At 41.5% G+C, this 27,925-nt stretch overlaps 1 protein-coding gene across 1 annotated transcript in view; it reads right to left on the bottom strand.

Moving 5' to 3' along the window:
- The window catches only part of COL22A1 (collagen type XXII alpha 1 chain), a gene marked incomplete at its 5' end in the record, with an annotated part of 204,959 nt that extends 178,299 nt beyond the window's left edge, over nt 1-26,660 (bottom strand). Inside the window, 3 exon segments of the mRNA XM_032713141.1 lie at nt 21,877-21,905; nt 21,907-22,441; nt 26,555-26,660. Coding sequence (XP_032569032.1) covers nt 21,877-21,905; nt 21,907-22,441; nt 26,555-26,660 — 670 coding nt within the window.
- Nucleotides 26,661-27,925: the final 1,265 nt, after the last annotated feature.

The following is a 27,925-nucleotide window of genomic DNA, read 5'->3' as shown; positions in this document are numbered from 1 at the left end:
GCCCTGCAACAGGCTTTTCTAAGGGGTTGTGGAAGCCCAGAGGAATGACATACACGCTGGTAGTGAAAATTACCACAAACCAGAGTGTGTTTTCCATCTCAGAATACAAAACAGGTTGGCTTTTCTGCAGGCACTGGTAAGAAAAATACTAATTAGTACAAAGTCTGATGATAGGCCAACTCTCTTGTTTAGTTATTCATTCACTAAAGTGAAATTAATCTGGATTTAGATCAGTGGAAATGAGTGAAGAATGTAGCTGGGTGTTTTGTTTTATGTACACCCATTTGCTGCTGTTGCTGATCACAGAGAAGCAAAGCTAAAACCACAGTGCAGGACATCTCAAAGTGAGCTCTATCCCTAATAAGCAAGGTCTGCTATCAGACAGACATGTTCCTGTTATGGCTGCCAGCCCCCAAGACTCATTCTGAGGATGCAGAGATATTCATGTGCATGAAGATTAATCTAGATAAGGCTCACACAGAAGGGCAGACACAGAAAAACAGCCTGGCTCAAGGTCCCCATGTGGAGTGGCAAAAGACAGCCTTGGCTTGGTAAACAGTGAGAAACCCTCACATATAATAAAAGAAATCTGGAGAGGAACTGTTTGCAGTAGCAAATAGTAACAGGTCAAGGGGGAATGGCTTCAAACTGAAAAATGGTAGATTTAGATGAGATATTAGGATTAGGAGATTAGGAAGAAATTCTTTACCATAAGGGTGATGAAGAACTGGCACAGGTTACCCAGAAAAGCTGTGGATACCCCAGCCCTGGAAGTGTTCAAGGCCAGGTGGGATGGGGCTTTGAGCAACCTGACCTAGTCAAAGATGTCTCTGCCCATGGCAGGGGACGTTGGAATTTGACTCTTCTGTGATTCTCTGACTCTACAATCAGATTCCCAGCTTTGGCCATGAGGTTCCAGAACTTCCTTATTTCACTGAGCTTCTCATCCCAGCAACACCTCCAATTAGACTTCAAAGGTCACTGGATGAAAAGGCAAATCCACATAGAAAAAGACACCATGAAGGATGTGATTTTCATAAGAACTATTTACAAACCTGGTAGCTGTGCCACTACAAGAGAAATGATGACAGCATTTATGACTAGCTGAGGAAACCCCCACCTCTCCCCAAAATAGCGTAGTATAGACCAGTGCTTCCACATTCAAAGATCCCTTCTGCTTTACAATGCTCAGCACTTCCTTATTTCTATAAAAAACAAGATCATTCCTTGGTCAGGAGGGCAAGAAGGTGGAACCAAACTATTCTCCCTGCTCTCATCTACCTAAAACCAGGATGCTACATTCCCACTGCCCATTAGGGAAAGGTCCTGGCCTGGGACTGTGCTATTCCCTGAGCCATGTCTGGTCATTGTTTAGAAAAGCTCATTAGCAGAGAGTGAACCCATCACACTGAGTGTCCCATGGGCTATGGTGGGACAGTGCCAGGGCCCAGCACTTGTACTGGCAGTGGTGTTTCCGAGGCAGTTTACAAGGGCCTGTGCTAACAAAGGGCATCCCTCTGGGTGGCATTTCTCCTTGCTGCACTGTGCACATGTAGAGTCAGGCTCTCCATCTCTGCTCCTCAGGCATCCACAGAGACAGCTGCCTTATTTAAAGGGGTTGCCGCAATCCCAGAGCTCATTTGGAAGTATCAAGGATCAGCAGGGATGTGGCTGAGTTACATGAGTAGTTATTACAGAAGTGCTGGAGCATGTCCAGAGAAGGGCAAAGAACCTGGGAAAAGGGTCTGGAGCACAAAAATGATGAGGATGTGCTGAGGGAGACGGGGGGGCTCAGCCTAGAGAAAAAGAAAGCTCAGAAGAGACCTTATTGCTCTCTACAGCTACATGAAGGGAGGTTGTAACCAGGTGGGACATTGGCCTCTTCTTCCAAGTAACAAGTGACAGGGGCAGAGGAAATGGCCTCAAGTTGCACCAGGGGAAGTTTAGACGGGATATTAGGAAAAATTTCTTCACTGAAAGGGTATTCAAGCATTGGAACAGGCTGCCCAGGGAAATGGTGGAATCATCGGTCCTGGAAGTGCTCAAAAAATGTGTAGACATGGCGCTTAAGAATGTGGCTTACTGGTGGATTTGGTAGTGCTGGGTTAAGAGTTGGGCTCCATGATCTTAGAGGTCTTTCCCTCCTTAATGATTCTGTGATTCCATAATAAGAATGGAGCACAAAGGAGACAAGTACATGTTAAATATGTACCAGTGTTCGCTTGTAACACTGGCAGCTTAAGCTTCACAGGATGTTTCCTCTAGTTACCAGTGGCAGCTGTCTTGGAAGACAAGAGGTAGAATACATTTCAGATGACAGTGGCTCCATCTTACAGAGGTCCACACAGGAGCACTTTTTTGGGCAGGACATGCTTTTATACGGTGTTACAGAAAGAGGAGATTTTCATATAAGAAGTAAGACAAGGTGGGACTGAGTCCTTTCAAAGTTAGACTTGGTCCATCTTGAATCTGTTCTTTCCTAGCCATCCACGAGCCATCACACCATCAGCTTCACCTCAGAACTGACTCTCTTTATAATGATCCAACGCAGTTCCTCTTGAATTGTTCCACCACTGCCTCTCTGGGAAGCAGACAAGTTAGGGAGAACTCCTGATGGGAGTCCCTTCCACCAAGATCTGAAAGATGAGAGTCTAAGAGACAGATGTTCTGGTGGCTTTTCTGATGGGATAAATCATAAGGAAAATACATTAATGATCTCTCAACAAAGCTTTTTTTTCATCTCTTTGCCGGATTCACAGATTTTACAGCTACAGAAAACTGTGACCAGCAAGGCCTCTTGCACAGGACATCAGACACCTCATACCCCACAGCAATATCTGCTCATTTGGAAAATAATCTTCCCTTTCTCAGAAGAAAATGCTGTTAAAGCCAGAGGTGTGAGGCCAAGATGAACAAGACCACATCTCTCACAAAGACATCAGTCTGCATTTTGAAGAAGCCAGAGGAACACACTCTACCATCACCACAGGTGATCTACCAGTGATTAATTAAACTCAGAGTTAGAGAAAAAATGAATCTTAATTGCACCTTGAGAAGCAACCTCTAGTTTCTACTTTTGTCATGCTGAAGAGAAATTGACCATCAGTACAACACATTTTTACATTGCTGACATGCCCTCTGTTTCCATATTTCCATGCTTCTCCAAAGGCATAATGGGTGCTGATGGTCATATCTCCTAATGTATTATTCCACAGGTGGTTTGGGAATTTTGATCCTTAGCAATACCAGTGTTTAATGTGGCATGAATTTTCTTAGTCAGTGCAAGGTTATGTACAACTCCAAACGAAAGAGTAATTTAAAGATACGGTTCAGCACAATTAGTCTCCTGACAACTTGCACGAATACTGATCAAGCCCAAGTTTCCATCACACGGGATCTGCCCAGACAAACATAAGGCTGCACGTGTAGATCCAATCTATTATTTACATTACATTAACTTATTTATACTTGTAGATAGGACATCAACCTGGTGGAGCAAGTTCAGAGGAGGGCCACAAAGTTGATTAGAGGGATAGAGCACCTCTCCTATGAGGCAATGGGGACAGAATTGGGATTATTCAACATGGTAAAGTGAAGGCTTTGGGGTCACCCTATTGCAGTTTCCAGTACCTGAAGGGAACCTACAAGAAAGATGGAGAGGGATTATTTACAAGAGCATATCATGATAGGACAAGGGGAAATGGCTTCAAACTGAAAGACAGTAGGTTTAGATTAGATATTAGAAAGAAAATTCTTTCATGTGGAAGTGTGAAGCACTTGGACAGGCTGCTCAGAGAAGTTTTGGACGTCCCATACCTGTCAGCATTCAAGCCTAGGCTGCATGGAGCTCTGAGCAACCTGATCTAGTGAAAGGTGTCCCTGCCCTAGACAGGATTGGAACTAGATGATCTTTAATGTCCCTTCCAACCCAGGCCATTCTATGATTCTGTAACAAACTTCTAAATGTAATTGCTTTTGAGTTAATGTTACCGTGGTGTGCCTTACTAGACTCACTCCCTGAGCTGACCCATTTTAACCAAGACAGTAACCACCTCCCACTGATGGATGCCATGACTTTATGCTTCACCTTCATTAAAAAGAGCTGCCATAGCAAAATGAGTGTATCCAGCAGGGAGGGTTAAATGCTGCTTGGCAGAATCATAGGGGAGTGTACTGTGTTATATTTTTCCTTAGTGAAAGATAATATTAATCATTCGTTCATGCTATCACTCTAGCACAGTTCCTCCTCAGCTACAAACGCAGGAGTGCAGGGAGAATCGAACTTAGCATCCAGCCTGAAATTCCAGGCAGAAATTGACATGAATGCTCAGCCCAAGAACAGGAAAACACATAGACACTGTTTTCTCTTTACTCACTTCATGAGCTTTTCCCCACCAACCCTAGGAAAGTCATCAACAATGCATCAAAAAAAAAACAAAAACAAACCCTCCAAAACCCAACAAAACTACAGAAATTACTATGTAATTATAGATTCATTACAGATACATGTCTACACTTTCCACTTTCCCATTCAAAATTTTATAATTGAGCATCTACTGATTTAATGAAAACTCAGTATACTATTCTGAAATTAGGGCACACGTTTCCCCCTGTGGGAGCATAGGTCCACCCAGCATGAATAGCATGTTTATCCACCCCTGTGGTTTCCATTCCCTAGATTTGGTTTGTGTTTACTGAAAGAAAATCTCTTGATTCACTTCCACTTATATATATATAAGCACATACATATACATCAAAAAAATAGTGGATGCTATAAAAAGAACTGAGTGCAGAAGAGAAGAAAATACGGGATGCCTGTGCTCCAAAAGAGGTTTATTTCAATGTTGGATTGTGGGGGATGCTCGACTGCATGGGAGTTGTGGAGTCCCTCCATCAGTGACCACACTTCACTAGAAAGGCCCCATATTCACAATCAGATGAGTATCCAGCACCTTCTACTTAGTGACTTGAGCAATACTTCATTTCCTGCTCAGTTTGGAAACCTTCAGTCACTGGAAAAAAGTCACAGGATCCCTGGGCAAAACAGGTAAAAAGGAAAGTGCCCGTGGTGCCCTCAGGCTCATTGAGTTCTGATGAGAGCAGATTACTTGGAAGCTTATGCTAAGAAGAGGAGTGGTGGTGGAGGGAGGAAAAACAGGCAAACCAACCTCTGTCATGAACTCACTGACATCAATTTACCAGCTCTTCTTGGCATTTCTCCCTCCCATTCCACCACGGGCCAGAGTTACGGGCAGAAAACACTTTTCCTGAAAAGCTGTTTTTCTCCTGTACATTTTGTGGTGAAGGGGAGACAATTATTGAGAAGAAAAAAGAAAAGAACAGAAAATGAATGGGTCAGCCTCGCACAATTACAGTCCCAAGTGCTCCTGCACCACTCCTGAACTGCCCCAACATAGCTGTGGTGCCTGTCAATGAGCAGGAGAAAAGACAAACACCACCCAGAAACCTACAGAGCCAGGCCTGGTCCATCATGAGGGCTGGACTGTGCTGAACACAGTAAGAAGGTGTATGGACACCCACACTCCTGCCCCCATATGTAATACTTCCCTATATAGCCAGGAATGAGGAACGATTTCCTAAGAAGAATTCCTAAATTTGTCTCACACACCTTCCCTAATGGTAGGACAGGAGTTGTTTTAGGCTTGAAGAGCTTGGATACGACACCAGGATCTCTAAGCCCCAACATGCATTATACCTGGGTACATCAAACTTCTCATGAAAAAGTTTCAGTGTCCCAGAAAGAAGGGATCTGCCCCAAGTGTAAATCTGTTCAACCAAAGTTTACTTCTGAGGTCTTTTACTGCCCTGCTGTGTAAGCTTAAGAAAGCCATTGAATTCACTGGAAATAACTCAGAATTTATGTAAATAGCTGTACAAAGTTGTGAAAAATCAGTGTAATACTTTCTCATGTTTAGTTAATTAAACGGTTATTATCTTGCTGCACTACTAGTTCATTGAAAATAACTAGAAGTGACATATTACTTAGCATAAACACAGATGAGTAAAACTACTATAAGGTAAACTAAAGAACAAAAAAAAAAAAGAGAGAGAGAGAAAGAATTTTCTTGTCCCTGTGAGACCAAGAGATGTTTTTGAAAATTTCAGTAGGACTTAACACTCTATGATCAAGGCAAGTGCCCATGAAAAGCAAAGCAAAAAGTTGAGAGACTTTTCTTTATTACAGGCCCCCTGCTCTAGAACAAAAAAATATATCCACATCCAAAGCCAAATTACATGTAGTCAACTCAGAAATAATTTGCAGAGCTGAATGTGGTGGCAGGGTGTAGCAACCCATCCACTAATTCCATTTATTTAGAGATCCTATGCTTTTTTCTTGTGCTGTCAGAAGGTACACAGGACAGTATTTTTAACTAAATAATAGTATGCGAAAGGATTTACAACGAAAAAAAATCCCACCTACTGGGATAAAATGCTAATTATAGATTATAAGAATTCTGATTCTGAACCAGTCATACATTAAGCAAATTCCTGTGAATCATCTTAAGTTGTGTGAATCTGCAGTGTCTTACAGCATGCAAAGCTATGTGCATATACATACTCAGTTCTTGGTGATAAATACATTATAAATGTAATATTAGCCCAAGGAAATTAATTCTTCAGGATATTATCAAGGTCACTACAAAGAACAGTTTAGCAGGCAGGTAAACAAGACAGGCATCAGCTTCTATGCTTGCTAATAGAAATCAGAACAGATAGTGGAAATAGCAGTGAATTTTGAAAGATTTTTAGTTCTGCAAATGTTACACTAGTCCTTAAACAAGTCTTAAAAAAATGAACATGCATGACTCACTATTCCAGTACAGAGTGCTGACAGCTTGGAGAAATAGTTAGCAGATACATCCCTGAATATACTGATTTGTAACTAACAATAATTTTTCTAGGACATTTTGCCTTTTTTCATGAGCATTATGCACTCATAGTTCAACTAAGACTCGTATCCTATTTATTACAGGTAGGATAATGATACCTTCCTTCTGGCTCTGTGCTCTGTTACCCTTTTTCATTAGAGTCATGAACTAAAAGGGCCACAGGTGTAGAAGAGGAGTTATTTCTCTGGAAGGGGAGTGGTGATTGCAGCTTGTCAATATGCTGAATAGGGCAGGAACACTGCTCAAAACTATTGAGGCTGGAGAGGGCTAAAATATATAGGAAATTATAGTGTTAGGAATTGAAAAAAAGTGGCTATCCAAGGTTCTTAGGCTACACACCTAAGTGACCTTTCCAAAGTGCCAGAGCTGTGCAGTGTCTTGCACCAGGGAGCATTGAGACTGGATTTCAGGAATCTGTGGCTCCAAGGCTGGTCTGGATCACTTCAGTCCCCTGGGATTTTTACCCCTGAGCACATCCCCTTTCTATCATGATCCTAATTACATATGTTATGCTTATATATGAGTCAAAAGATTCAAACCAAGCCATGCCGTAATCCAGTAGAGAAACACTGCTCAGCAATAACAAAAACCACCTCTATATTGTCAACACTGTCACAAACCTAAAACATATCCCACCAGACACTGTAAAGAAAACTAACTCTGCCCCAGCCAAAACCAGCAAACTATTGCAGAGGTGCCATTCACAGAGACACTTCTGCAAATGGCATCCAGAATGTGTTCATTAAAAAATTTAATAAATCATTGAATCATAGAAAGATTTGGGTTAGAAGGGACCTTTGGAAGGATCATCTAGTTCCAACACATGGGTAGGGACACCTTCAACTAGACTAAGATGCTCAAAGTCCCATCCAACCTGCTCTCAAACACTCCTAAGGATGGGGCATCCACAACTTCTCTGGGCAATCTGTTCTAGTGCCTCCCCAGCATTACAGTGAAGAATTTCTTCCTAATATCTAAGCTAAATTGAACCTCTTTTGGTTTAAATCTGTTTCCCCTTGTCCTATCAGATAAAAAGTAGAAAATAAAGATCGTTTAATTGTCTAAGCCTGTACTCAGGAACTCCACTGGCTCAAAGTCATTTGTCAGCTTTCTGATCCCATTCATAGCAGGATGAATTCACCACACGATGCACCAGCAGTTCTTCCACTGGGTTTGTTCACCAGGTCCTCGAAGTGAATTCTTAGCTTGTCTCTATGGGAGGGCAACTGGTACGCACCAGTAACATGGGCTTGGTTAGCATGAGAGCTGGTCTGAGCTGCCATCCTTCCAATTTTGATTCCAGTGAAGTTCAGCTTGTTTTGGGGTCTGACCTTATGTAAGGTGAGAACTGAAAGATCATTAAGCATGAGTGGTTTCACACTTCAATTAACAACAGCAAAAATGTTATTTGCAGCAAAAGTGTCTTTCAAAAACATTAATTAAAAAGCTGTCTCTGATACTCTTAATTTAATTGTATTGCAGCCACTAGTTGTTTTTTAAAGCATTCTCTCCTTGCTATAATGAGTCAACAGACTGCAGGTTGTAATATCACAATGCACTTCACTTCAAAGGCCAATTTATCACAACGTTCAGGAAGAAGCCTAAGATAAGGGAGAGGAAACCATCCATCTCACAGGAGTAGTCCCTCAGGGATTAAATAAATTTGGCAGCACAATGTTTGACCCAAAACACATGGCAATACTTGGTAATAGTTCTCTAAACTGACATTGTCTCCTTCCACTGCACAAATCCTGCAGCATCAGGGAGCTGGATGAGAAATGCAGCAGGTGCACCTGAGCTTTCAGAAACACTGGCCTGTATTTCCATCAGTAATATAAATCCCAACAGACTGATTTACTGACACAAGGAAGCAAAAATTATTGTATTCCCAAAATGTGGCAGGGAAAGATTCAACTCTTTTGCTTTTGGCTGTCAAAGTGAAGGATCCAATGGGTAAGTTATATAAGTTCTCTCAAAAGTGAGTGGAAAGAGATAGGCACTTAGAAGTTGAATCATGTCACCTGTCTTGGACAGTTGTCCTCAAAAAGGATGGAACACTCTCTTGAGATGTCTATTCCTTTCCACTGACTATCAGAAGAGCCCAGACAAACAACTTTCAGGCCACTGCAGTTAGATGATATGAATCCCACTGAAGAGACTTAAATATAAAAATAAAAAAATTGTTTAATCAATTTATGGATTCTCAGATCTGATCCAACATCTGCCTTGGACTCAGAAACACCCTTTTACCTGAGCTATTAAAGCCATTTGCCACATAGTGTTAGCTCTAATGACTAAAATTCTACTGCACCATCCCACTTGTGTCACATTAGTATTGCAGCCTCTCACAGAGATATTATGTCTTCCCTGCCAAAACAGAGAGGCATTTATAGTAGATAACTAATATATGCCATCCATCTTGCTATAAAACCCCAAAGGAACAAAGCACAGTGATTTCTATTGCCATGTAGCTAAACCAAGTCTCATCCAGAGGTGGTAGACTGGGTTGATTGTGTGTCATTACTTTGCAGTAAAAATGTCCTATATTTCATACTTACCAAAGCTTTAACATGTTGTGGTTTTATCTACCTCGTTGATGCTTCAGGCTGAAAGGAAGAAACTTTTTACAGATCAGGAAGAAATTTTTTACAGAGGGAGTGATCAGATATTGGAATGGGCTGCCCAGGGAGGTGGTGGATTCTCCATCCCTGGAGGTTTTTAAGATGAGACTGCATGTGGCATCAGTGCCATGGTCTGGTAACCACGGCAGGGTTGGATCAAGGGTTGTACTTCATGGTCTCAAAGGTCTTTTCCAAGCCGGTTCATTCTATGACACAGTTTTATTTTCCAGAGTTTATATATATAGATATAAATAAATATCTTATATATACACACACACACACACTGTAGTGGGGGGAAACAGTTTTCCCCCTGCAGTTATAAAATGGTAAAACCCCAGGGGGTGGTGACCCTTGAAGTTTTGAAGTTTTAGCCAATGAGCGCTTCTGCAAAATATAAACATATCACAAGCAGAACGGAAGAGAAGGATGTGGTAGGTTGTTGTAGAAGAAGGTAGCCATGTTCTGAGGCCACAAGGAAGAAGGGGCAAGAGCCCCTGTGGGGGGCCACGGCCCCCCAGCCCCTGGCTGGGGTCACAGAAACTCAGAAAACAGTGTTAAACTGAACTGAGCTCTGTGACTGAGAGGCTGGAAGTTTTTCTTCCCTCCACCGTGAGTGAGCAGAGACAGAGCAGTGGCAGAAGCAGCGTCCAGAGACTGTGGCTGAGAACCAAAAGATAAGAAAGCAACAGCATGCACCTGAACAAGGAAGACACGGAATTGTGAGAGAGAGAAAGAGCCAGCAGCAGAGAGACAGAGTTTTGGGGGTAAGAACTGAACCAGACCCCCCAAAAACCCCTTTGAGACCCCTCCTAGGGGGAGGGGGTGGACTCCTACTGAATGGAAGTCCAAAAATGCAACATGCAGCACCAGAGACAGAGGAGCTGAGAAGCTCAAAGCGTCCTGGAAAGCTGAACCAGGACAGAGAAGGAATGCAGAGGGGGGTGACCTTGACCATCCCCCCTCGCCGCTGCTGCCAAGTTGGCAGCCTGAGACAGAGCACAGGAGCTCTGGTAGAACTCTTGAGGCAAAGGCTTTCAACTGAAAGCTGCCCAAGATGTTCTGACTCAGGGGTGAATCCCCTGAGGAAGGGGCTTTCACGAAGATGCTCCTGCACTTCGTGATATGCCTGTGGTGAAGCGAGTTTTGTCCCTGCTGGCAGTCCACGGGTGAGACCTTCGCTTGGAGTCGAAGGAGAGCCAAGAGGGGTGAAAGGAGACCCCCTTGTGTGTATAGAAAAGAGATCCAGCTACAACAATCCAGTTACAAATGGTGCATGGAAGACAGAAGATAAGCTGCTACCCTAGGGGGAATGCTGCTCTGAAGAAGGATCTTTCCTTTTTCCCTCCTGGACTTTTATTTGGAGGGGAGATTTGATCCACTGTAAATACTAATGTCATGGTAGAGATAATTAAGATTGTATATAATGTATTGTAGTATTTATTTGTACAGGCATTGTAATATATTCCCTTTTTCCCCATTTTGAGTCTTGTGTGACATCTGGAAAACACATCTTACACTAGGTTGAGATGTGGGAGGGGACCTGGACTAGGGAATTAGATTTTGGAGCTTCTCAAACCATGACACACACATATATATGTATTTTATATTTAAATTCCTTAGTTTCCTAGAATGTAGATCAAGTTCTAGCCAAACTGACACTAGATGTTGACTGTTAATCTGCAAGGAAAAGAATGAAGTTTGGAAACCTGATGTCCCATGAGTCTGCTGTTCAACAGTTTAGGATAGCAAGTGACAAAAGCCACCTTACCCACCTTAGCATAGGTAGGGAAAGATACCCTCTCTATTCTGGTTTGGATTAACAGTAGTACTCACAGTTACCAGAATGTACAGCATGTCAAAAAGCATTTTATGTAGAATTTAGAACTATTCTTTATCATCTGTAACTACATTAATACAGCAGAGCCTGTAACAATTTCTTAATTGTATTTTAAAGGACCTAATTAGTACTTTATCTAAAAGCAGTTCTCCTAGGTGTTCAGAGTGCTCCCACTGCTTTTGTTTCACATCATAAACAAGCTTACTGATTTGAAAAGGAATTAAGTATTTGGGTGCAACTTGTAGGGAATTTGGTGAGATTGAATCACTAACCCTGCAATTTGCTAACAGAAATAACCCACCAGCTAAACCATGCTCTCCCACTGGGAAAGAAATATTCTCAGCAGATTGGTACATTGCAATTCAATTTTGTTTGTTGGTTTGGTTCATTTGAAAAATGGGGGAAAAAAAAAAAAGAAAAAAAGAAAAGAGAAGCTGAAATTCAGAGGCATATAGGGCTGATAACCTTTACAAACTTGCACAGAAGAAACGATGCATCATCTCATATTACCAAAGTATGAGAAAGTAAATAGTTGTGTCATTTGAGTTGGAACTCCAGTAATATCATGAATATCTCTTTTGCAGAGAAACCACATGAGATTTACACATATCACAGATCTGTTCAACCAAAGAAGGTGGGGATGCCCCATCCCTGGAAGTATTCAAAGCCAGGTCAGATGGAGTTCTGAACAACATGATCTAGTAGAAGGTGTCCCTGTTCATGGCAGGGGGATTAGAATAAGAGGATCTTTAAAGTCCCTTACAAGGCAAACCACTCTATGATTCTATAATCTACTTACATCTTAAAAATAAGCCCTTAAAACTTAAAAAAACAAACTTTGCTTTGGACCTGAGTAAATGGTGGCATTTCAGTTTGAGGTCATTGTTGCTAATGAAGGAGAAAGAAAGGTCTGACTGCACAAGATCTGCTGAAATTTAAAACTTTTTAGATTTGTGAAGGCCACATGGCAAGGGATTGCTCCTCATCTCTTTGTTTTTCTTGGACAGAAAAGCCTGTAATCAACAGAAATAAATAACATAGCCTTCTAAAGACAGCTCAGCTGGACACAGACCTGGAAGCAATGGTTTCATCCCAGATCTTAAAAACAGGTGGTCCGGCCCATTTTGTTTCAGGTGTTAATAAGACAGCTTATCTAGGCCTAAACACATTTTGTTCTTATCGTTCATTTCCACCTGTGAAATTGTTTCCGAAATCAGTTTAATTTTCAGGTGATGTAGAGGGCTTGATTCAATACTTTGTGAAAGCTCACAAATTTTCCAGTGAATCTACTTGATGAGAAAGTAGTAGAGTTTTTGTGCTAAACTTTGTCCCAAGTGTCACAGGCAACCTGTGACCAGCAACATCTGTGTCCTTCCCTGAGAACCAGCACCCCAAATGGTACCTCCAAGCACCTCCATTAGATTGATTCATAGGACCTGCAGCTGTCATTGCAGTTACTCCTCATAAGACTTTGAGACTGGGATGTATGGAGCCAGGAGCAAAAAAATCCACCAGCCCTGAGAGAGCAAGATCACCATTGCTATAGTGGGCTTACAGAAACATTAAACTCATAGGAAGCTGCAGGTTTGAGGAAACCCACTGGGTTTCAGGAGTATAATATGCTGTGATGGGACCTTTAATGCATTACATTGGGTTTTGCACGCTCTGAAAAAGATCTATAGTTTCTATCATTTGCAATACATTTTGCCAGCTCTGTCAGGAGAACTGGGACTAAATCTCCATTGCACCCTTTCAGACTTAGTTTTCCCTATCCTAAATAGAAATACATGCCCAAATCAAGGGAGAGCAGAGGAAATCTTTCATTTACAGGTACACCTAACCACGGGAGAAATGGTTTAACTTTATTTACAGACTGTGCTCAAAGTGACCATTAGATTTTGATGGGAATAATCACATAAAGTATAAAAATAAACCAGAGCAAGACAAGCCTAAGATGTTAACTAAGTTGTGTCCTTTCAGTTTGGGTCAGTTTACAGACTGTTAATGGAGGAAGAAAGGCCTGACTGCAAAAGATCTGCTGAAATTTAAAACACTTTAGATTTGTGAAGTGTTTTCTCCTCATCTCTTTGTTTTCTTGGACAGAAAGCCTGTAAGTAACATAAAATCTCAGAGGTTTTTTATATGCCTTGCCCTAGTCTCTTGTTGAGCATCTGGCCAGCTTCAGCACTATTTATTCTTTCTATTGAGTTTTCTTCATCAGTCCATCAGAAAGCAAACACCAAGATAGACAATACTTCCCCAACGAAGAATCCTCTCTTTTACCCCATCATATGGACTCCACTGGAGCAGACAGAAGGCCTCCTTCTGATTGCAGCTGGACTCCACAGCTGAATTTTGAAAGTGCTGAGCACCCACAGCTCCTGCAAATCAGTGAGGGCTGCAGATAGTGTTGAAAAGGCGAGCTACTAATAACTTCCAGTACATGAGAATATGTTTCAGCCTTTTGCCTGTTCCTATTTCGTTATTTCTCCTTCACTTCTACATTATTTAGAAATGGCTCCCATAGTCACCACATTCCCCCCCTCTTTTTTCTCTAAATGGCACATTACTTTTTCATAAGATGTAATTTCTCCTGCCACTGAGACCTATAATTTTCCCTGATTGTCTCAATATTTTCTTTCTAATGTCTGGGACTTTATTTGTTATGAGTCTAATCTTCTCTTTGGCTTTACAATTAGTTTTTACTGTACATCAAACGTTATTCGCAGAGATTTTCTCTCCTGAAATGCAAGAAAAACTTTTACAAGCTAGGGGAGATGTTAACATCCAGCCAGATCCTGTGATTTCAGGACAAGACATGTTGGCAGTCCCAAAGATCCATTGCTTTGTGTAAAGTGATTGTGGTTTATGATGCTACTATTTGTCTGCAACTGCTAAAGAAAAAATCTAGAGATAAGAAGGCAAATGCAAAAGGTTTAATTGATCTCATTTTATTATATTTCTATCTTCAGAATCCCATATGTATGTTCCCAGTGTGAAGTTTCAGGTTTTGAACATACTCCTTTTCTCACAAACTATACCAAAGGAAAGTAGAAGTAAAACCATTTTTTGTCACAGACTGTATTCTAAAACTCTGGGTGACTGTTGGATTCTATCTTTTCTCTCTTAGCAAAAGAAAACAATTGGGCCAGAGCTGCTGAAATATCCTCCTCACCTGGAGGCAATGTCTAAGACATCGCTTTTTTCCAGCGTACAAGGGAAGGAAAATAAATCAATAACTCCCTTTCCAAAACTCTAACAGAGCTAACATCCCTTCTGGGGGAGAGAAGCTGCCTGAGTGCACCAGAAGTATCAAAGTGCTGCCTGGAGGCACTGACAGCCTACCATCCCTCCTACCAACAACTCCCAGTAAGATGCTCCCAGCCAGACATGCAGTGTGACTGAGGAGGGAGAGCTGTCATCTCTCCCTGAATGACCAGGAGCTAAGTCAGTAGTAAAGCAGCCACAATTACACATACTGGAAAGCCTATTTAAGGAAAATGAAACAGAATCCTGAAGAGATCCATCTGCAGTGGGATATTTTTGTTAAGCAGGCTGTTTATTCAAGGCAAGCAAGTTGTGCTGAAGCCTAGAAATGGAATTTGAATCGGAAAAAACCTGCCTAGCAATCCACTTTATGTGCACTTAAACTAGAGGACAGCAGAGCACAGGCTCACATTTGCAGTGTGAGCGTGTGGAGGATTTTCCTCAGTTTTCTGAAGTCCTTAGCTAATGTTCATCAAGCTGATATGATCTCCTACTGCACCAAAGGAGAAAATCCAGGTCTTCCACTCCCAGTTAGTTGTTCTCAGTTTGTGCCAGTTCCTCCCCTGGGACAACACATGTCCCTGTGGTTGCATGGTGAACTAAATCTGAGTAAAAACTAATCCGGGAAAGAAAACAAAAGTATCCATTGGCTCCCTGCTCTGGTTCATGGTGGGGCCACGTAAATGCCTGTGCTGGCAGATGGGAGAATGAAGCTAGGAAGAACAAGACTGTCTTTTTTTAGAAGTAGGACTGGTCATAAAAAAGCACTGTTGCAAATCTCAGAATAAACCTATTCATTTCAGAGTGCCAAGCAAAATAGGAAGTTTTTTAGAATCATGGAATTGCTTAGGTTTAAAAAAATTTTTCAGAACATTGAGTCCAACCATTAACCCAGCACTGCCAGGTCCACCACTAAACCATGTCCCCAAGTGTCACATTTAAACATCTTTTAAATATCTCCAGGGATGGTGACTCCACCACTGCCCTTGGCAGAATGTTCCAGTGTTTAACGGTTCTTTCACTGAAGAAATTTTTCTAATATCCATCTAAACCTTCCCTGGTGCAACTTGAGGCCATTTCCTCTCGTTCTATCGTTTGTTACCTCAGAGAAGTGAATGACCCCCCGTCTGGCTACAGCCTCTTTTCGAGTAGTTGTAGAAAGCAATAACGTCTCCACTGAGACTCCTTTTTTCCCAGACTAAACACTCCCAGCTCCCTCAGCCTCTCCTCAAAAGACTGGTGTTCCAGACCCTTCACCAGCTTTGATGCCCTTCTTTGGACTTGCAAAATTGAAATGATTTGTGGAGATTGCACAGTGACAGAATAGCGCTGTAGTCAAGATCTGGGAAAACAGTCAGTTCTGCATGACCTGTGAAGGAACTAAAGACCAACCAGCAGTCACTGCTCATTCCCAGAAACCAAAGTTTCTACTTGCCAGACACCAGCTCTAGAATAATTTCTTCTCTAAGGTGGTGATGACTGGACCAAGCGAAAAATTAGATCTGAGAGTTTCAGACATTTGATTTGAAAATAAAAAGTTCTGTAAGAGAAAAAATAATATGTGAATATCTCTGCTGTACTTACTGGAGCCAAAATCCGAGATACTAGACTCTAACCTACTCAATGGTAGAAGATCACCACTTAACCCATGAAATATTTTATCTCCTCCCAGCCATTAAGAGTGATTTTTTCTTTTATTTTCAAGCAAAAGATAAATCAGTTGGAAATTCTATCACAGACCTTTTATGCCTTCACAGGAAACTGCAGTTAGCCAGCAAGTGTGGTGATGAAAGGATGAGCAATCCTGTCATCTGTAACATGAGTGATTGCTAGAATTTGGAGATGTTACAGAGTTTAAGAAAGCCACCACAGCAGCTGTGGGAGAAGAGCATCAAGAAGCAGCAGGACATATCAGAGGTGACATCAACTGGGTCACTGCCCAGCTGCAGCTTTTAAAAAAGCAGGAGTTGTCTGCTGAGCCTTTAACAGACTTCCCAAACCATCTGGAAGTGACTAGATTTTCAAGTGAGAATCAAAATGCTGCATGTAGCTTGGACATATTCTTAAGCAACACAGTGAGGAATATTCCACTGAGAATGCTGCCTGTGGCAGGCGTGATGTAAAATGAGCTAGAATTACAAGAGTTAGATCATCTTCATGGACTTATTGTGCTAATCAGACTTTAACCAGTCTGTCAGACATCAGTTATTAGTCCAAGCCACCTCAAGCTTCTCTGTGTTCAGCAGGAAGGCGGGTGCCACAGATTTTTTCAGAGTAAGTATATAGGTGCCCTTGTAGCATGTACAAAGTTCTGCCAAATGACAAGAAGTCACGTTCACATTTGTAGGAACTCCGTACAAGCCATCAAAGGGATGATAAGGCCTCTTGCAGTAAGACCAAGCAAGACTTAGAACTACTGCTAAGCTGAACTTTTGAAGAATCCAAATAAAGTCATATTCCAACTATGAAAGTAAAACCAGTTCTACAAATTCCCAAATCCACAAACTCAACAAACTCCAAGAATTAAAACTACTACCACAGGTGAGTTCATGAAATACTCTAGTATCCTCACTCCTGACAGCTTGTTGAGTTCCACCTCCTTTCCCATTCCTTTATGTCTAATGCAAAGCTATATAAAAGGAATTGCTATTTACAGTGAAATCCCAAAGCTCATCAGAAGTACAAATGGAGGTCAACAGTTGGGTAAATACCCTTGGTGGTGATGTGTTCCAATATTTCAGTATTCATGTGAGATGTGACTATATTGATTAGTCTTTTAGAAGCTGTCAGTCAGGACATGGCAATTCAGATGCCTACCCTGTGTCGTGGTCTCTGTGCATGAGACATTTTTAACACTACAGGCCAAGAAGAAACAGCTTGCTGTTCTTCTGTGAATATATCATGAACTGAGCAAAACTGACCTTGGAAAAAAGAGGTACCTCTGAAGGTTTCAGGCTATTCTTTTGAGTGGTGTTCAAGGTGTTGCCTTGAAGGCTGGAAGCACTTTTTCATCAGTAACAGAACAGTGGGAGCATAAGTCTTATATTTTATGCACTTCATTCATAACCCAAAGTCAAAGAAGACACGTATAAATAGAAAAATAAGTCTTGTGAATCATCTGGACATGTGACTGCTTTTGATGTCTTATAACAGGCCTCACTACATCAACTGAAGTCAATGACAAACCATCGGTACCAACCCACTGTTGAAACAATTCAGCCTCGTCTCCTTCTGTTTGCAAAGCATTTGAGATTCATGTGATGATAGTCCTTTGGTCTTCTACATACTTGCAGAAAAACTCATCCAGCTCACTGGCAACTAAAAACTGGTTGTAGAGAGTCACTACTGGACATAGACCAATGCTGAGCATAATACTCCTATAGTCCTTCCTTAGAAAACATCTGCTTGTGTTTCTCCTGTTACTAGCTGTAGAAAAAACCCACACAAACCTTAGCCAAGACTGTACCTCTAAAGCCAAATTTATTTTCAAGTTGTGAAATCTGATTTTTACAGACAAGCAGATGCTTAGTAATGGCACATACAGGCCATGTACTCCAGTGGTGCCAAGTCACAGGTTTCTGCTTTATGGAGGCAGTAAAGAGTGAGAATATTTCTGGAGAATGTTTTTTCTCAGCTTTGCAACCTGTATCTTATCACCCACCCGGCTTAATGATCACAGAATAAACTCAGGTATTGAATCATCCAAAGCACTGCAATCAGTGTTTTGAGAAACAATTACCTCTGAGCAGGTTAGGGCTGCTTTGGTCTCCATTGCAACATCTCCTGGTGGGCTTAAATGGTGATAATATTAAACACCAGTGCTGCCAGTTTCAACAGAGGTTGAAAACTTTATACTTGCATCAATTTATCAAATCCAGCTTTAATTAAATATGAGTTGAAATCAAAGCAATTTTCTCTCTTTGATAAGCATAAACCTAGTATTTACTTACCAGCAGCAGATGCAAGTATATTTTTAAATATTCCATAGCTGCCTGTTGTTATCCCTACAATATGTAAGCAAGAACTGTATTTAGGAAGCATGTAGCATCTCTGGAATTTTCAGTAGAATGTGTCTCTCCTGGTTTCCTGTGAAAGCATCACCCATTTTTGCCTGCCAGATATAGTCCAGAAATGTAATGGAGATGTTGGCAAAAATATCTCCACTGCCTTAGTGTCCTACTGAGCAGACATGTTATTTTTCAATTCTGCTATGCTTACTTTCACAAGATCAAATGAGAGCTAAAATGTTATTAATGCATTTAATGACATGTTCTTAGCAATAAATTCAGTCAAATATAGCAGATTGAATGACTGAGGTCTTGGACGATGTCCAGTGAGGCCTGAGACAAGCAATTCTGAACAGCTGCTGGCGTGAAATCCAGCATTTGCATCACTTCACAACCCTTCACATTTGGTAGCACAGCAGTACAAGGACTGGGAGACTCATCACTGGTCAGGTACAACAAAAAAACTTCCTACCATTTCCGCCTTTTGATTCGTGTGTCTCCTAGAGCTCACAAGGGATTATGTCTATTAAAACCTGAGCTTGGCTATGGCAATATATGCATTGTCTCAGAATATGCACAAACTAAATAGCAGCTTAGTATGTGCCCTTGTCATGTTTTCCACCTACCCAGTGGTTTGTATGTTCCTGTTTTATGCAGTGCTATCATTAAAACCACTGAAAGTTAACTACAACAGCTATTAAAAGTTTTACCTTCTAAATATGTAGAAGGCCCAACCATTACAGTGAATTGCTTCCTGTTCCTACTGTGTCAACATGGAATTTAAAAGTGCCACAGGTACAGAGAATCACTCAGTCCTGTTCTCTATCAGGTCCCTCTCACCCCTCACACATTCAGATAACAAAAAAATCAACTGATCTCTATGTTAATATTTCTGCTGATGGTGGTCTCACTATCTCATCCTCTATTTCAGTGGCTGGCTTCAATGACAGCAAGATTTTCATGTTTGTTCAGACCTGATCTAAAAATAATGCCTATTAAAAACATTCCTTATGCAAAGATTAAATTTAAAAAGTATGATAAAACTGATTCTACCAAAAAGCAGCTTCCCTGCTTTAAATGCAGGAAGAAAAAGACTTAGGGAAGACTCTGGGATGACGTATTTAAGGGAAAAATTACTGCTCAGGAGCAATCATAGTCAGAGGCAAGGAGTGAGAATGTGTGAGAGAAACAGCCCTGCAGACACCAAAGTCAGTGAAGGAGGGGGAGGAGGTGCTCCGGGCACCGGAGCAGAGATTCCTGTGAGACCATGGCGAGGCAGCTGTGCCCTTTGCAGCCCATGAGGTCCACAGGGGTACAGAGATTCACCTGCAAGCCCTTGAAAGACCCAGTGCTGGTGCAGGTGGTTTGAAAGAGGATGTGACCCTATGGGAAGCCCCCACTAGGGCAGGATCCTGGTAGGACCTGTGGACATGTGGAGAGAGAAGCCCACACTGAAGCAGAGAAAGAATGCAAGGAGTCCTACTCCTGAAGAGGAGGGAACAACAGAGACGTGATAAACTCACCACAGCCTCCATTTCTCACTGAATCCCTAGTGAAGATAGAAGACTTTAGAGGGTGACTGCCATCGCACTGAGGGTGAAGGATGTTCTCATTGTCCTTTGCAATCTAATGAGAATGGGTTTGCACGCATATGTGGATATAGTATGGGCTCAGAAAGCCACAAACAGATGGCATTATACTCTGACAGACAGATAAATGATTTTTTGAGAAGGCAATAAACAATGACCCAGGCACAAAGTACAGAAAACACTTACTTTAGAAAAGTGGTAGAATTCCAAAGGAAAATCACATTTTTAGGAGTTCAGCAGCTGCAGTAGGAAGTTGTTTGAGCTGGCCAAGTGTGCCTACCAGAAGGGCTTACCCTTCCCTATTACAGCCCAGTTGTGTGTATGATTAAATAGGATTTTCAGGGAAAAAAGACCGAGCTCAGTCAGTCTGCATAGCTTACAGGCATTATCCACCATGACTTCCATTTGTATTCATTGCACTATCCACACCCATTTATGTCCAGGCTGAAAAAGCAGACACATCTTGATATTGCTGGGTAATGTCAAATAGTTTATGCCTGCTTGTCCTAGTCACTCTTTAAGGACCCCACATAAGCCCAGAGCACTGTGTTAACACTTTTTTTTTTTTTTTGGCAAAATGGAGGTCACAGAGATCAATGAAAGATCTTTACAACATCAGCTACAGGGTGTGTTTTTTGAGGCAACTTGTCATGAACAGTAACACTTGCCAGCTCACAGACCTGTTATCCTAACACTGCAATATGTCACAGCATCACAGTCAGCTGTTGTCTTCCAAGTTCAGACCGAAAACCAAGAGTGGAATCTCATGCTGTTGACCAAAAGAACTCACAGTAACCACAACACACACTGCAAAAACAGCAAAACCAGGTAGCTTTCATGGAGTCACTGAGAACAAGAAAGTAATTTGTCAGTGGTGGAAGGAGAAAGGACTGTGTGATTGCTGTTCCCATTAAAGGCCTTGGAAATAGCAGCCACAATGCCATTCCTGTCCTCTTCAGCAAGGAGATGGAAATTCAGAGTCATTTATTCCATGTAAATTCCACAGACTATTCTCCATTAAAAGTCATTCAAAACATCACCAAGGCTTACGGTGTTGACAGCCAGAGAACTAGTGAACACCAGTTGTCAGTAGAGTTGGGATGCTGAAAGGCAGAAAAGTACAAACATCCCTTTGCTTCCTTAAGGATTATTCCAGAGCATTCTTTTCACAGTAAAATGCTAGTAAGTAAAGGGGAAAAAAAGAGTTCCTATACAAATCAACCAAAACCTGTGTATAAAAAAAAATGTCACCCTTCATATTCAGTAGTCCAAAATATTATAAAGTAGTTGAACTATATAAGAACCAAAAGGAAATTCATGTTTTGCTCTGTGGTTATCCCCTAAAGCTGATGTATAAAATCATCGAATCATGACATTAAAGAATGGTTTGGGTTGGAAGGACCTTAAAGATGACCTAGTTCCAAACCCCTTGCCATGAGCAAGTACACCTACCAGTAGAACAGGTTACTCAGAGCTCCATCCAACCTGACCTTGAACAGTGATTTCTTACAGAATCAAACTGAGCGGAAGACACAAAAATAAAGAATTATCAGTGTAGAATTACAGGCATGAAAGAAAAAAATCACAGCTTTTCATACCTACATGCTAACTGAACCTATTCCAGTTGTACAGATCTCCACTTACTTTCACAGAGACGTCTTCTCAGCTTCCCCGATTTTATCAATGGCATTGTAATCAGAAACATGAAACACATGAGCAGACTTGGGCTCTGAAGCAATCTCATCAAGTTCTTCTTTTAAGGCTTCTCCAACACCCACAGCAAAGATCCTAATCCCAGCCTGATGTGCTGCAGTGGCTGGATCCAAGACAAAATCCTGGCTCCTTCCATCAGTCAAAAGGATGGCCACTTTTTTAACAGTTCGGTCACTGAGTCTCCCACCAGCTTCTTGGAAAAAACTGTAAGTGGTGATGTACCTGAGAGCATCTCCAGTGTTCGTGTTACCCCCATAATACTGAATTTTTTGTGCAGCCTCTTTGGATTTCCTCACGGTTCTGTACTTTCCCAGGTCAAACTCTGTGGTCGGATGATCACTGTATCGCACCACACCCACACGGGTTTTGTCTGGGCCAATCTCAAATGTTTCCACCAAATTAGACACCCACTGACGAACTTTCTCAAAATCTTCTTTTCCGACGCTGGAGGAGGCATCCAAGAGGAAGACAAGGTCATAGTGAACACTCTTGCAACCTGCAAGAGAGGCAGAAAATATTGTTAAGGAAGATAAAAGCAGAGTACCAGAAATACCAAATATTCCCTAGGCATGTCTCCCTAGTGAGCAATTTGGAGGAGGTAGCAAACTCTCTCCCTATCCTGTGGAGGAAGTGTAGATTTGCAGCCTTTCTTCCTTGTGATTCACCTCATCTGTTTCAGGACATCTGCAGATCAGCAACATTTTGCTTTGAAATGCAAACCCTTTCTCTTCCCATGCTGCTAACTGCCTCTGCTCAATCCTTCACCTACACCATCTGCATGCATATGAAGCTATTTTTCCTCTGACTTCATTGTAGTGCCTTTCTCCAGGGCAATGCTTTGAAATGACCTTAGCAGATCAAGAGACCTGCCCTGACCTTGCCTATGCCAATCCTGACCGTGAGTAGTGAAGCTTTTATGCTCCCTCTGCATTAACTTTATGATTTATTTATGCTTAGCTAGAAGTGGTTCTTTTGCTCAGTATGATGTGTTGGTGAAGCAAGTCTATAACAAGATTATTGCAATTTTGAGGATCTCTGCCACTGACTATTGACTAAAGGATGACTCATTGAATTTTGGGATGTCTTCCTTGACAACAAAGGGCAGCTGCCTTGTAAGGGAAAATGACATTATCCCCACAACCACCCCTTTGCCTGCAACCATGATATTTGTAATGTGAGGCTTGTGTAATCCAAAACACAAATGTATTTTAATTGTAGCTTGCTTGCCCTTTCAAGCCAGACTGGTCATATATTTGTCAACACTTGCCAAAAAATTAGATCTCTCAGGAGATGTTTTTAGCTGTTTCTGAATATATGCAAGTCAGGAGGCAGTAGATCCATAAACATCCCACAGATGCCCAATATTTATCAACATAATGCCCTAACAGGGCAAAATGTGCATATATATACACATGTTCTTGAATTCATTGTTATAGACCATAATCCCTAATAAATTATGAATTTAAGACTGCAAGCTGCTCTACAAAGTCAATTTGATCACAACCACCAACGATTATTTCTCCAGTAGTTCTTGGCTCACATCATCTCACAAAGTACAACTGCTTTTTTAAACTAATGGTAAAATGCCATATTTTCTTACTGAATTCCAACATTTGAACCTACAGGAAAGTCAGAAAGCATTCCCCCACACCAAAATTTTGACCAAAATTAGCTCTGGTGCTTTTGCTCATCCTGAGGCTGTGACCTCTACCCTGAATGGAAGAGTGCCAGAACTGCCCACTGCACCGGAAAGGGAGAGAGTGGAAGCTCAGCCACATGAAGAGGATTTGCCTTCTGAGTAAAAGCATCCCAAGGAGGTCAGTGCTCATGGTATTACATGATGGCTGTGAGAGTGATTGAATCTACACCTGGTGTGTGGCAGATGCTGATGAAAAATGAGCATCATCTGCTGCTGTGTTGGCTTCTGTAGCAGAGTACATCCCAGGTGCTGCAGTCGCTGTGGGAACAATCTAGGCACATAGGATTGAGACCACATTGGGATCAACCCATTCTCGTGGGATCTCTTTGGAAATAATCTGTTGTCATGGTTTAACCCCACCTGGAAACTAAGCATCACACAGCTGCTCACTCACTCCCCCCAGCAGGACTGGAGGAAGAGAAACTGGAAGGGTAAAGGTGGGAAAAACTCAATTGTGAGACAATAAAGCTTAATATTGAAATAGAATGCAATAAAATAAGAATAGGGAAGAAAAGAAGTTGTAATAAAAAAGTAACAAAGAGAGAGAAATAAAACCAAGAAAGACAAATGACACAAATGGAAACGCTCATCACTAACCAACTGATGCCCAGACAGACCCCGAGCAGTGACCTCCAGCCAAATGGCCCCCCAGTTTTATTTCTGAGAATGACACCATATGGTCTGGAATACACCTCTGGTCAGCTGGTGGTAGCTTTCCTGACTGTGTCCCCTCCCAATTTCTTTGTGCCAGTCTCCTCACTGGTACGGTGAGGAGTAGAAAAAGCCTTGACCCTGTGTAAGCCCTGCTCAGCAGTAACAAAAACAGTCCCGTGTTACCACACTGTTTCCAGCACAAATCCAAAGCACAGCACCATACCAGCTACGGTGAAGAAATGAACTCTACCCCAGCACAAACCAGCATGTGGGATCGTGTCCTGTGATGGCATTTTGGGAGAGAGGGGGAATGCTTGCCTCTAACCACAGAGCAAGAAAAGCGTCTGGGAAAACTCTCCAAAGGTAATCTGAGAGTAGAGATGATGGTATATATCCTTTTATAGTATGGGATGTAAGTTACATCACATCTGTGCATATGAGCTAGAATGTCAAGTGTGGTTCCACTCGATATTTTGAGAATATAAAGGATAGAATGTATAACAGTAAAAGGTAAGCAAGGATCTACACTTGTCCACCTCCCCTCTCCAAATTCATTATTATAATTATCTATTATGTCTGAAGAATCTTAATTAGGTGAGACTAAGTAGAGAACAAAACCCACAAGGTACAGACCAGTCCTGTTGCTTATTTTAACCACCCTGAGCAGGTGAGATGACTGCAATTTAAAAAAAAACAGAACAGACAGAATGAATCCTACGTTCAAGGGCAACAGCCTTAAAACAAGGTGGAGTTAAGGTTTTAAAAGTGATATGTATTCAAGGCAATATCACAAGGAAGAAAAATGTGGTCTTTCGGGATCATTTTCTTGGAGTTAGTGATTCTTAGCTTATGACCTGATGGGAGGGAGACGAAATGCTGCAGAAAACCTTTTGGTAAATATTAATCTGCATTTTAGCACTGTAAGGGCCACTGTTGGACAATATTTATTGTTTTCCAAGAACATTATAACAGTATTTTTTCTGGCAGAAACAAGTTCATGTTAAGGGGAATATGGAGATAATTCATAGCAAAGTAAATTTTCAGTTTTGTAATTGCAGAAATACTCCCTGAAAGCATAATTCAGGGAGTTATATTGATCCACTCTGACAGTGAAGCAACTGTTTTGCAATATCCCCTTAAAAATAGTTCAAAAACAAACCATAAGGCCAAAATTATTTAAAGTAAGCATAGAATGAACAAATAAATAGCACCACTATATTCTGCCTATGACTGATCCAGAAGCAGAGAAAAAAGGTGAGATTTCACTTTGTTTGGTTACTAAGTATTTATTCTTGTTTAAATTTCATCCAAAAAGCCTTCCATACAGATCACATAAGAAAACTGTAAAACAGCTAACTGTAAAAGTGAGAGAAGGTCTAAAAAAGCCTTTCTTGCTTATAAATCACCCAAACCTACAGCAGCTTTGCTAGAAAGAGACAGAAAACCTCCATCTCAAAATGCCTTTGGGTTTTTATACCAAAAATTGTGTGGGTCTACAACCATTTCCATTTCAGGTGTGGCATCATTAGTGCCAAATAACTCTTCTTACTTCTGCACAAAACCCAATGTGTCCTTGTTCTGAGTGCCTGTAGCAGCAGTCCCTCAGCTGCACCATCCTCTAATGCATTCAGTGGAATTCAGGGTAGAGTGTTCATCAGCCCAGAACAAAAGCCATGCCAGAGGACCACACTGGCAACTAACAGTACAGAAACCTAGAATCACAGAACCTTTCAGATTGGAAAAGACCTTTAAGATCATCAATTCAACCATTAACCCAGCACTGCTAACTCCACCACTAAACCACGCTGCTTAAGCACCACATCACATGTCTTTTAAATACCTTGAACCAAGAAAGGGTCTGAACAGTGCCTTGGCCCTATTTAGCCTCACAAGGAAAGTCACAGCCAGACAGAGAGTCACCAGGTCTCCTGTGACACTCACAGAAGGTGACGGAAGAAGCCAAACACCATGCCAGTGTGGAGCAGATGGAGCATATCCAGAGTAAACTGTGGTAAACTGCTCCTCTTGCTGTGAGTAGCTGAGCTAAACTTTCTAAGCCTGCAACAGAACAAGAGACCCCAGCTAAACCATAATCTTGGTCCCTGAGCTATCTCCATCCCTAAGACCTTTTTATGTATTTTCAGTAGTAAACGTCTTGGGGGTTTAACGGTTTTCCTCCTAGCAATGATAACTTCTCAGCTACGGGAAAGCCCCAGCAGCTCCAGAGCATGAGGCAGTAAGCTGAATGGTGCATACCTGCTCTTTGTGCTTCGATTATCTCCTTGCTGAACATGAATATGAGAAGAACCAAGAGATGGGACACACGGCATCTTCCTTCATGGACATATCCATATCTCCCTTCTCAAATCAGCTTGTCTGTTCTCCGTGGTGGGAAGCTTGCTAGAAATCCAACCCGTAGCCTAGAAAGGAAAATAAAGAGCAAGTGTTATCTCACAGAAACACAAATGACAGTAATGATGCAAGTCATGGGAGCAACGTTTTGGAGAGTCGTCTCTTCTGCTTGTCATTTTACTTGACTAGACACAAACTGCTCAGACAAAGAGGCAGGAGTTCACCTACTTTTCAAAAGCTATACTCGTTCACTGGCTCTATTCACTGTGAAGCAGCTGAATGGAAACAGGAGAGAGATTACCAGATTATTATACTTTAATTGAGCCCACTGCCAACTACACAATCAGCGCACTGGAGTGGAAACCATTCCTGACCTGGCCCTCCCACACATTCATCATTAGGAGATACACAACGCATAGCCCAGATACAAACCACTACAAATCACACACACAACCCACTGCCACTTCACCCAGTGCTGCTTTTGGTTCTGGAGTCTCAGAAATGACGAACGCTAAAAACTGCTGCTGGTTTCATATATCTATTGTTGCCATAGGTCCTTCTCTGTAGGAGTAACTCAGCAGCTTCAAAGCATGCCTTTCAACTACTTAACTTAAAGAAGCGCAAAAGCGCAGGTGGATGATCTTCAACATAAGGTTTGAATAGACTTTGAAACTACTGAAGTCAGATGGCAAAGTGGCTGGCTGTCAAAAGTTTAGCTGTGTTTTATTAACACTAAATCAACTTTTTTATATTAAAAAAAACATAAATCTATTATTAACTTATTGCTCTTGTTTGTATGTTTTGGGGTTTTTGTTATATCATGAAGTCATTGCTGTTCGATCTACTGTTTGCACATACAGAGGGGAGAAACCAGCTTCTGCTCCTTCTTTTTCTCTTCAATGATTCTAAAGATTTCTTTTGTCCATTTCTGGGGGAAGTTCTGCCTTCTCTGTCTTTTAACTTACACATCTGCTTCTCACTGTTGATAGCTGGGGAGAAGTCATGAAGAGGACACTGTGTGATGGAGATCATTGCTGCAGGGGCCAATTGTGCATTCTAGGATATTTCTTTTCAAAGCCATAGGGAATCATAGACAAAAAAGAATGGTGATGTCAGCATTTGTTCGAAACCAGTCTTGATCAGTCAAATGTTGGGCCTGTCTCTACCACGTAACTCAGGAATAAGTGCACATTGTGGCTGGTTTAGGAAATTAAAAGGGAAAAATATTATGAAGTTGTGGAGATGTAGCTATAAATTCTTATTCCCACAGAAAAC

Source organism: Chiroxiphia lanceolata, chromosome 1, assembly GCF_009829145.1.
Source record: "Chiroxiphia lanceolata isolate bChiLan1 chromosome 1, bChiLan1.pri, whole genome shotgun sequence".
Classification (NCBI taxonomy): Eukaryota; Metazoa; Chordata; class Aves; order Passeriformes; family Pipridae; genus Chiroxiphia; species Chiroxiphia lanceolata.
The sequence above is the reverse complement of the archived record's forward strand: the minus strand, read 5'-3'. Positions and strand labels throughout refer to the sequence as shown.